Consider the following 12,243-nt stretch of genomic DNA (forward strand, 5'->3'; position numbering starts at 1 on the left):
TAATAGAACCCAAATGAGAACAAAGAACAGCAGCTTTTCACACCTCTTAACTAGCAAGAGACTACAAAACAGCATCAGTATTATGGCATGCAACAAAAACAACAAAATGGTAGCAAATTTGGTTGTGACACCCTGAAATGACTGTGCTTTTAACTTGTAGGACAAATGATTTTATTGTAATGAACATTTTAGTCATGGCATGAGAAAGCTTTCATTTTTTTAAAACTGTTTGTTGATAATCCTCATGTATCAGTTTCCTCAGATTTTTAACCCCCAGAATTTGAGAAGAGCTTAATGTTTCTCAACAAACATCAATAAAGGATATTCTATGACCCTGAAATCTTCCCAAATGAAGAAGAGTACCTCCTCCTGACTGGCTCTCTGTAGAGAAGCTCACAAAGGGACTGCAGAATGGATTCATTCCATATATGCAATGGCTCTCCCTCCCAATTGGAAGAAAGACTGAGAAATAAAGGAATTGGAAATATAATTTTCGCTTCTCAAGTTTAGATCATGATTGAAGAGTGAGTCTGTGTTGTGGAATTCCTAAACCATGTAAAGAATAGATAAATCGGCCCTTTGCCGAAGTTGATTAATGGTAAGTAAAGAGGGCTTAAGTGGACACGTGGTCACTTCCCTGAAACCTGCCCCCCCACTTCCTTCAGAAATAATGAGTACAGAGACATTAGATTAGAAAGCAAAGTTACTCACCATGGAGGAATCACTGCTTCCACTCCCGATCGGAGCTCCCTCAGCACAGGTTGGGAGGTGGGTAGAAAGTTGACTAGCCCTGCCCCCATCTATGACATCACAATCTACCTCATAAAAGGTAGTGAAAGTGCTCTGAACTCCTGTCTGATTTCCGAGAGATACAGAAAAGAGAGAGTGAGAGAGAGAGCAAAAGAAAAACAAAACAAAACAAAACAAAAAACCCGTACCTTACTTGGGAAGGGATTAGGGAGGTGGAAGAGGGAATGGTAACTACTTGGGAGAAAGAGGCATATGAAAGAATTAGGTGCTGAAAGAGAAATGTGCAGGCCTTCATGACATCAGGCAGCACTGTCATTTGGATTCCTCTTTGGTTCTTGAACGAATCAAAAGGGACCATCTAGGAGGAGGATGAAGACGCACCCTGCCTTGTCAGGGAAAATTATAATGGGGCTCCTCCGGGGGGGATGAATCCCCTATTTAAAGCATCCAGCATCATCACCAAGAGAGAAAGCAAGGGCTGCAGCTCTTAAAGCCTGGAACAGTAAGTGGGAATCCCAGATGCCTTTCTTTAAGGTTCCATGGCCCTGCTATGTGACCTTCGTCAAGCTCCCAGCCTTGGCATGTCCAGCCAGTAACATGGTACTAAAGGGATACTTACCACTTTCAATGGGATGCATTGATTGTTGTTAGAACTGCAACTCTTTCTAATTTCCTTTATGCCCCCCAGAAGGGGTTGCACGAAGTGTATAATTTAAAAGATAAGCCAATAACCAATGCCTGTTTCTACCTTTAGAATCCTTTCTTAGAGCTTCCTCAATACAAAGTGTTACTGACAATCTTGAAAGTTTTTCTGTGAGTACCAAATAGACTCTATATCTAAAAAAGGTAGTCCAAGGCCACCTTCAAAACCATTAAAAAAAATCAAATGGCAAGATTTCTACAGTCATCAGATTCCCTGCTCCTTCACTCTCAGAGGCACAGCCCATGTGACCCATGATGCTAACTGACCAAATGTGTTTCGCATAAGCATTTCTGTTATAGTCCTATAGTTGTAGCATTGTTTAATGTCTGAGTCCAAGTCTAATGGGGAATCAGACAAGATATCAGAATGATGTATAGAGTACTATAGTAATCTATAGTAATATATATATATATATATATATATATATATATATATATATATATATATATATATATTTTAAATGTCGATTTAGAAGTTTAAAAATAGAAAATACTAAAAGTTGTCAAGAGGGCATTATGGCAAAACCTAAGTAATGGGTGATGCTGAAGAACAGGCAGGTCCTGAAACAATTCACATAGGAGCCAGACCTTCAACTGCCTAGTGGAATATAGGAAAAGTGAAATCATCTCTTCCCACAGTATTTTAGCAAAAGCAAATATGCAAAATAATAGCTTACAATTTGTGGCATCACAAGTGGGTAAATCCCAAAGCCTGTTTCCATATGCAGATAACTCCAAATTTGGGAATTTTTTATTTTTTGAGCCAATATAGTCGTATTTCTAATCCTGTCATTCTTATTAAATACATAAGTGTGTTATAATAATCATAATTTAAAATTAAGCAAAATTGACAGATTAGGAGCAGTTTGAAAGACAGAAGTTACTAAATTCAAACTGATTTTGGATTCAGCAACAACACTCCCATCTTATGCTTCAAATAAATGTTAAAAAGACATTTAAAGAATGTCTTTAAAGAAATAAAGATAATGCAAAATAAAAAAAATATTAACTATATAAAAAGGGTATATTTTTGTAGTTGATTTTTTTTTCTGTACTTATTAGAGAAAGAAAAGCTACTCTATACACATATTTTCATCACTCTATTATTCTCTGTCCATTTCTACAATTCTAAGTCTAAATTAAAATTCTACATATAAAAGCATATATTTATCAGATTTTGTAATTAATGGCCCTATTAAGTTCTGTTTTCTCTCAATTTTTACATATTGGATCATTGACTAGTTGGCTTATCCTTGATCTTTTATAATTTATAATAGTCCTATTTAATTTTAGAAAATAGGACATTTCCTATTGTAAGGAATATGCTAATCATTAACCATTATTTATCAGTATCAAAAATGATTATTATACTTACTTCACTCATCTCGCATCTTATAAAAAATTTTAAAGACCAAGATGAATGGTGCAATGGTCCATTCTTCCAATAAATATTTTTAAGATTTTTACTACACCCCAAAAGATGTTATACTTCTCCCAACATTAAGATATTAAAATAAAAATGGAGTCAAACACTGTTTAAATATTGAAATAGAATAATCTAAACTTAGGTCACAACCTACTAATATTTCTTATTAATTATTGTCTGGAAATGTAGCATGACTTCAGGAACCCAATGCAAAACTAGGCTGCATCAAAAGGATGCAGAGTTGTAAACTGTGCTGACCTTTTAAGCGAATTTAGTATGATTGACTGTGATAATGCCTTTGGTAATGAATATTACTTAGGATGAGATAACTTGATCTGACACAGGATGCAATGCCAGGATAAGATAATTTTCAATTCTCTTTGGATCTAACTTCTTGACATTGTTCAAAAACCTAAGTCTTACCAAAACTGAGGATTTAATGCAGAATTCCCATGATATCACATAATCAATGAGTTGTTCTTCAAGATGAAAGATGAAGTGTTTATAATATTTCAGTAGCCAAGAATCCCCATAATTAGTCACAATTATAATTTTAGTAGATGTAAGTCTGGTTTAAAAATTTTGTTTGGGGTAATAAAGTCAATTTAACTTCTTTAGTACAGAGGATGAAGAAGAAAGAAGTGGAATAATTTGTATGTTCCAAAAGAATAATTTGCAGATGCCTTTATGAAGTAATTCATCATGGAAGGACTGATAAGGCAACTGTCATCCAACTGGACCCACATTATTCCTCTTGAAGAGAAATACCTCAGTAAGACAGCCTCTAATAAATGTTTATAGCAGCAGATTTGAAACCGGAGTTTCCAGATAAAGAGATCATGTTTTCATTTTATTTGACCATGGTGTCTCACACATATAGAAATTTGGTCGAAAGGAATAAGAGGTTCTTAGAAGATGATGTGGACTGGAATCTCTCCAGGATCTCTCTCAGTCTCAAAATAGATTTGCCAAAGACGATGGATGAAAGAGGTCAAGGGACAGGTTGTAAAGATTTGACAAAACATCTAGCCAGAGTTCCAGTCAAGTTCATTATCAGCAATGCATCAGCACAGATGAGGGTATTCAGAGAAAAGTAATAAAACAAGATACAGTATTTTTGATGAAAGGAAAGATTAAAAGTCCAAATTAAGAAAGCTTGCCTTCAAGAAAATAAGATTAGAATGAAGTATTTGAAATATATGTATTGCCTAGAAGGAAAATGGCTGTTGTAAGATGATGTGTTCTAAAGTAATAAAAGAAATCTGAACTAAGGAAACTCCACATTGCCCATCCAGAAGCCTTTCCTATTTATAAGATACATGGACCATAATGTGGCACATATTTCTCTTCTAAGGGCTGTGATCAAAGCCATATTTTATAAATCATTTAAATTAAGCTAGAGAAAGCACTCGACAAAATAATCTGTAGAGACAGAATGTAGACAACAGTAAGTTAAACACACTTTTATTTCTAGAATGTAGTAAACCAAGAAAACAGTGAATACACAGAGATAGCCATCAACAGATATTTTCTATTCCTGCAAAGAATGCTGAGTATTTCAGTAAGCTGAGAAACTAAATGAAAAGAAAAAAAAAAAAACTGAATACACAGTCTAATAAAAGCACAAGGAACAAAATGTTTATCCTTTTCATGGAAATTATTTGGTATTAGAGATATGGAAAATTTTGAATGCCCTGATTCAACGAATATTTGTCATTATGCCTTTTACATAGTAGGGATGCCATAGAACTATTGAGTTCAGCGAATTAGGAAAAAAAAAAAACAACTTATGTGAACAAGAAATAAATGCAACTCTTTGAAGTCCTGATTGTTAGTCATCAGAAACTGGAATTATCTTGATACATATTCAGTATGAAATACTGTCTCATCTATGGGCTTCATTCATTTCACTAATAGCAGTATTAATAATCTTCACAATCTGAGAAGGCTTTGCTGTAAAATGAGAAGTCTCTGCAGTAGAACTTTCCACTGTATATCTTGACAACTTGTGGAAACACTGATCTTTCATAGAAAAATATTGATGTCAAAATTTTATCACATCAAACACTGAAGAAACACCCAGTTTTGCTATGGGACTTTTTTAATGCCTTTATTCTTTTTTTTTTTTTTTTTTTTTTTTAGGTGCTAGGGATTGAACCCAGGGCCTTGTGCATGTGAGAAAAGCACTCTACCAACTGAGCTATATCCCCAGCCCTTCTTTATCTTCTTGACCATCGTAGGCAATGAAAAGACGTACAAAAATAATAATAAAATCCTTAGATAATCTTATAATAAGCATATTGGTTAATATCCATCTTCTCCTTTTTAACCTATTTAATATTTATATCAACTTGTTCACATTTTCACTTTTTTCTTCAATATCCTTTAACCCAGAAATTCTTGAGGCAGGTCCAAGTAGGAATAAGAAAAATATCACAAATAATCTATTCTTGACTAAAATGACAAATCCTAGTATACACAGGAATATCAGAAATCAGGGACTAAATATAAAGATACTATTTCCAAATAAAGGTATTGATTCAACATATTGGCCTTATGATTATTTGGTTCAAGTTTACGGAGCAGGTATGTCTGCATTTGCTCTTACATATCCAAAACTGACTAAAAATTGTGTGGGGGTAGAATGGGGGTGGAAGTTTCCTAAAACACTTCTCTGAGTATTATTTTAAATAATATTTTTATTTTTTTAAAGAAGTCTTTAAATTGAGAACAATTAAAAATAAAATCAGATAATTACCACATATGGATAAGTAAGATTAGAATATATCTTATGTGGATACTTCATAAACCAGTACTTATTCCATAGATCTGTCTAGGTTTCATGGATATCCCAAGATAATTGCAATTATCTTCTCTCATATGGGTACATCCCAGGTGTATAATTTCCAAGTTTCTGTAAAATATTACTGTTAATTGGCTGCCATATAATCCTCAGAATATTAACTGAAATCTGAGGCATTAATTGATAACAGATTAAGATATCAATTATTTTCCTTCCTTCTTTTAATAACAGACTCTCAAAACTTGAAAAACTTCTAAGACCCAAAGGAACAAAAGCTCATTGATTGAATGACAAGTTATGATACTGATATTTCTGGGGTAGAGCCACTCAGTTAAAAACCACTAAGCCTGTCTACTCTTACAAGCAATAATGTCTTCAAACTAAAATAGAAATAACTCCTCAGTCCCCAAGTTCAGGTGACACAACCCAAATCAGTGTACTGAGTAGTTTAAAGTTAGGTCAATCCATGTGTCCATTTTAAGTAAAGGGAGTGATTTGTTTGGTTCATGTCCTAGCTTTGCCCCAGCTAAGTCTGTTTTCTTCTTTTAAAACAAGAACACTGGAACACAGTCTTTTCCTCTGCATAAAATCATGTCAGGAGGACCACACACTAGTTTCACTTCATTAGTGAATAACTAATTTTTTTATGAACAGACTTGATCATATTGGTAAGTTCAGGGTCAGCATCACAGCATGCATAACAATAGATTCACTTCTTAATAAATGGATCGGTGTCCCATCCTTCTTAGACCTACACTGCCTAGATTCAGACAGCAGACACAGTTGTGGGGAAACTGATACCCTTCCTATGATGACTGCCTTTCAAGGAGATGTTTGCTTTTCTTATTAAAATCCCTATTAATTTTTTACTTTTCCCAAAATTAATAGTTTTGAATTGGCTAAATGTTACTTTTATAATCCTGGGAGAATGAATTCCCTGGGAAGGTCTGTGCAAAAATCAGTGACCACATCCACAGATCTGAATGTAACAGCAAGATTCAGTGCAGGAATCAGATGTAAGTAGTTATAGTTTTACTAACATAATAGATTGAAAGGGAAGGCTTTTGGGAGAAAGATTAAATCATGCGACAACCCACCTTATTAACAAAATGTGTGCAAAATAAATACCCATTTCATTTTCTACCTGTCACTGAGTTTCTACACTATGCCTCCATCCAGATTTGCAATCTGAAATTGGTTTTATTGTACTCTTTCTAGATCTGGACATTCCAATTCTTCCTAGATCAGGAAAGGTCCTTTCAGTCTGAATACTTAATGAATGATCCACTCTCTGGGATGTCTGGATAAAATTCTTCTGAACTGCTGTGAATTTCTTGAACACGTATCCTTTCAAATGAAGCACAGAAATACATTCCAAACCCAAATTGAAATAGCTAGCAATTTATATTTTTTTCTATTACTGCTACACTTTGATCAGTGGAAAGAATCAAGAATTGACTATAGACAGAATCAGAAGATATAAAAATACTCCACAAAAAGGGTTCCTTCAACTACAGGTCTGCACAATTAGATGTAATGCTTGTTCCCATGACTATTTCATTCTTTTTCAAAATACTGGCACTTGTTTTTTGGTATACTGGGAATACAGAACTGTCCTAATGCATTTCTCATCAATATATCATATATATGATGGGAAAGTATTTGTGTATCTATTTATCTACCTATCTATCCACACACACACACACACACACACACACACACACACACGTTGCACTGTGCAAATATATCTCCTCATTTTATTTCTCCTAAACTGCATTAGATCAGACATAAAAGTCATTTTACTATTGCACATTGAAAGAGTTAAGACAGGAAATGTCACATTGAGTGTGTTTGTTTTGTGTATAGATGAACATAGATGAGCATTTTTGATTACATGCCACTGTCAGAAAAGACTGACTTGGAAATCATTAATTTCCAATATTTTAGAAATATTTCTTACTCATCACCATGAACATCATGGCAATTTTTAAATTATTTTTTATTTGTTCTTTTTAGTTATATAGGACAGTAGATTATATTTTGACATATTTATTTAAACATGGAATACATCGTCTTCTAATTGGCATCCCAGTCTTGTGGTTGCACATGATGTGGAGATTCACATGTATTCATATATATACATAGGAAAGTTAGGTCAAATTCATTCCACTCTCTTTCTTATTCATTCCACTCATGATTTTAATTGAGCCAAATTTTTAAAAAATAATATGTGCAGTCTGACTTGCAATTGATCCCTTATTCCTCAATTTTTCTCTTTACCAACAGATCTTACCAGTGTCACAAATTATACTTGCTCAGCTTATCAAACTGTTCCCCAATATCCAACTGAGACGTATTCAGATTTGATAAGAGGTTTAAATGGCAAAGAACTAAAATGTGTATTAGGGTAAGTCTCACCATCCCTTGGAATTAAGAATGGGTCAGGGATCCCCTCACAAAGCCTGAAGACTTAGGCGACTAACATACCTCATCTCTGAACTCTGTTCGTATATTTGGTTCATGTGGAGAAAAAAATGTATATGTAATAAAATCAGTTAAAATTAATATGCTTTCTGTGTATAGTCAGCTATAAGTTAAATCCTAGTCCCTCCATCTCTCACTAAAATATTAAATTTCTTTCCTGCTCTTTTGTTCTGGCTTAATTGCTATAATGGCACTCCTAATGTATTACAGCCTTTTAAAAATGCTTAGGGGAATCTTTTCACTTTTATCAGAACACTTGAGGTTCATGAAAACAATACATTAGTGTTTCCAATCTCATTCAGAATAACACACAACATATACATTTTTGACAGATAAAAATCATTGAAAGTCATGAGATGATTTTTATTTCTTGAGATCCAGGTATACATTTCTTTATTAACTTTAAAAGTACCCATTAAATTCTCTGAAATCAATGAATAAAAATTAGATTTCAAAATATGATAATTAAATATATAGGTAATTTCCATATCATGACATTGACATTTGTTTATATTCATAATAGTATTTATATACTTAAAATATCTGGCTCAAATTTTCTCCCATGATGATATAAAGCTGTCACATTTAGTGAACATTTACATACAAAAACTAATTTTTGATATACCATGGTTAAGGTTCCCTTTCTTTTCTCTCTTCTTTTCTTTTTTCTTCACTCCTCTTCACTCCTACCCTAACTCCTACTCTTTCTTTCCTTCTTCCTTTCATCCTTTCTTCCTTTTTTATTCATCTTTCTAAAATACATGTCAACTGGCTTAATACTTTGAAATAAATGAACATTAACCTAAGCAAACAAAGCCAGTTTATAGACTAACTGGCTATTTCATCTTCTGAAACAGTTTCTTCTACATTTGTTCTAACATATCCATCATTCCAATAATCTAAAAAGTTTTTTTTCTTTTACAACCAATCACTTCTTTTATAACCAAGTTGAATTAATTTGCTCACAAATACATCTTCTACCTTTAAATTCGGAAAGGATGGTACCTTTAGGCTGTTGAGAAATGTCTAAACCAATAGCTTAAAAAATTGGTTGCCAGCCAGAAAGTTAATGGTGCTTTACAGAGAGCTGATTTGTGAATAAGCATACACAGACATACATCTCAGAGTACTTTATTTATCTAATTACTCTAGTTTCCCATCATGACTCATAGAGCTTTTGCACCCGTTCTCTCCCATGTTGAGTAGTTTTCCTTCCCCGACTCTCAAACCAAAGCAGACACAGCACCATAGGTCTTTCCCAGGCTGCACATGTAGAATCACATAGAACATAAATATGCTGATATGGCACATAATTGCTTAACATATGTCCAATGTGCCAGCATAAGACCATAAAAACATGTGGCTCTCTGTTTTGAAATTCAAATCATTTTTCTTGGCAAATGTAAATAATCTGTTCAAATCTCTACTCTTTTGGTGGAGACTTTGACTTGTAACAAATACAATTTTCCTGGGGTTTTCATATATTTCAGAGAAGAAGCCACGTTGTTGAATCCCACAGACATAAACACACCAAAAAGGAAAGAAGATTCAAGTATCTTCTTTTCTTGATTACACATGAAACTACACTGGCTTCTCCTGAAAAATATAGTGACCGATTGTCACAACAGACAACAAAACAAATGGGGTCCAAACGTGGGTGCAATTTTCTTGGCAAAATCATTGAAAATCTGTGTGTATGGGGTCTCACATTCTTGACTTTTTTAGAACTTTGAAGGCAGTCATTTGTGGCTATTTTGCACAGTAAGCATGTTGATTTTTTTTTTTTTTTCTCCATTGGCCATTAGTGAAGGAGGATGAAGAATAAGATGGAAGCAGAAGTGGCAAAGACAGCAATCTACAGATGCGGGTGTGGCACCACACAGCAATCAAGCTCAGAAAAAAACAAAAACAAAACAAAACAAAAAATCATGAGGAGGCCGAGAGCAGGCCTGTAACTGAGCAATATAATAGCAAACTCTAACAATGCATTTGACTCAGAATCATTATAAAGTATGACATTCCTCCAAAAGAAGCCTTCTCCCATGCAAGGATTTATGAACTTTGCCAATGAGACTCAAAGAAAGACACAGGCTTCTTGATGGTGTTCTCAATGTCAAACACCTCTGCAAATGCCAACAGTGCAAGTGACAAAAGCCAGTGATGGTTTGGACTACATCTAAATGAGAAAAAGACAATGGAAATGAAGCTCTGAAGGCAGTGACGAACAATGGGTACTCAGAGGATGATGGAGAGCAGCTCTGCCAGGAAAATATTGCCCAGATGAGTTCGTGGAGTCTAAGATCCACAAAGATGCTTTGTGCATCCATGTAAATAATAAGATTTGGAAAGTAACAAATGAAAGCACACAAGGCAAGCTGAACAAAAAGCACTTGGTTCCACAGGTGCTGTATACAGATGGACATGAAAGCAGAGTGGTATGGGAAACTCTACCATCAAGGCTGAAGATAAGAAAGGAAGCAAGGGAGATGCAATGTTTTGATCACTTCTTGGCGAGAGAATATTGATAACTAACCAGCTTGGCAGGAAGGACACATTGCAAGACAGATTGCTCTTGGTTGTGGAAGAATGTTGAAGCAGGATCATTTTGGAAATGCAAAGAGGTGACTGTGCTTTGGGAAGAGGCACAAAATAGCCAATGTATTGAGCTGTAAGGTAGGACTTCATGGATCAGGCTTTCCAGATGGACTCGCCATGCAAGCCAGATCAGCTCTTTTCCCAGCTATGATTTCCACAAGCCAAACAACATAGGAATTGAAAAATTTGGCTCCAAGAATGACTTTATGATTTTTTTTCCACAGATTTTAATCAAGTGATCCAATTGCTGAATTTCTAAAAATAGTTTCAGGAAGAATTGAGTTTTGTGACTTGTCTGATGTTCACATTCATCATGTCTATAATGTTTTCTTTCCTGGCAATTCTACACTTAAAATGGCAACATCATGGTTCACTGGGAAAAGAACTCAGGTGACAGAGCCACACTTCTGAACTTGCAAATAATTTATAATAAATGGCATCCTGTGTTGAGAGAAAGGGGATGAGGGAGAAGAAGCCAAGGTGAAGAACCTCAACACATACATTTGGAAATCTTGCCAAGAAATCATGATTCTTCTAAGTATTCATTGAACTTCTTGTTCCTATGCATTTGATGGCTTCTTATTTCCGTGTATTTGATGGAAATGGTTTAGTGTAATTATATTTTCATGAGAAGGGAAACACTGTAGAGACTTAGCAACGAATATATAATTGTTAGTGTTCAACAATTATGTTGGATTTTGGCAACAGCACATCAACTATATTAAATTTAAACATCCTTTAACTTTCAAGGGTTACGATAACCTAGTATGCATTGGAACCTGATCAATGGATTCCTATTATTTTCATCATCTCTAACGTGAACACAGTCCACAAATAGAGGGGCTGGCTCCTGAACACAGAATGAAAATTACTAGGACTAACAAAGGGAAGTAGACTCACAATGAGTAAATATACAAAAGCCCCAAATAATTATAATAGTCACAGCTTGGCAATGAGTTTCCAGACTATGAAATTAGTTTTCTTGTGAAGAATGGAGATTTTACAAGGCTAGTATAAACACAGGGTAATTGGAAAATCAAATTGCTCTTTGTGAGTTATTGTAAGGTCTGGAATAATGGTGATAACATTTATTTTTTTTTTTTAAAAAAGAAACTCCCTGTGAATCACTGTAGTTTGGTGTTTTTAGCAGTACTGTTGCCAAGAAGGCTTGCCTTAGAAACACAACAGTGGGGACTTTACATTGTGAAGCCCAGGTCCCGGCTTACCCCTGATACAATGAGCTCTCCTCCTAGATTCTGAACTTCAGCCTTCACTTTGCTGCAGATATTGAGCTGATGGCAATACAAGGCAATTCGTTGAAGGTAGGCTAATAAATCCTGCTTACATGCTGAATCAGGACACTATAAAACAATAACAACAACAAAAAAGTGATCTCAGTAAGTACCCTTCAGTTCCTAACATTTGCTGTATAAAAGTTGCAGGATGAAAAAGTTTCAGTGTCATGTACCTAAATTACATTCAC

The 12,243-nt window shown here is 34.7% G+C and overlaps 1 protein-coding gene across 2 annotated transcripts in view; it reads right to left on the bottom strand.

Annotated features, from left to right (window-relative positions):
- The window catches only part of LOC124075515 (catenin alpha-2), a 102,954-nt gene that overhangs the window by 25,616 nt on the left and 65,095 nt on the right, over positions 1 to 12,243 (bottom strand). The window contains exons 8-9 of one of the 2 annotated variants that reach the window (XM_058571157.1): positions 11,987 to 12,121; positions 712 to 855 (exon numbers count right to left, since the gene is read on the bottom strand). In XM_058571157.1, the coding sequence (XP_058427140.1) occupies positions 712 to 855; positions 11,987 to 12,121 (279 nt within the window). The remainder of the gene's footprint in view (positions 1 to 711; positions 856 to 11,986; positions 12,122 to 12,243) is intronic. The other variant, XM_046418953.2, reaches the window with a different exon arrangement.

The sequence above is a fragment of the Marmota monax genome, unplaced genomic scaffold, assembly GCF_021218885.2.
Source record: "Marmota monax isolate L192 unplaced genomic scaffold, Marmota_monax_Labrador192_F-V1.1 WCK01_AAM20220418_F8-fsc00357, whole genome shotgun sequence".
Taxonomy (NCBI): Eukaryota; Metazoa; Chordata; class Mammalia; order Rodentia; family Sciuridae; genus Marmota; species Marmota monax.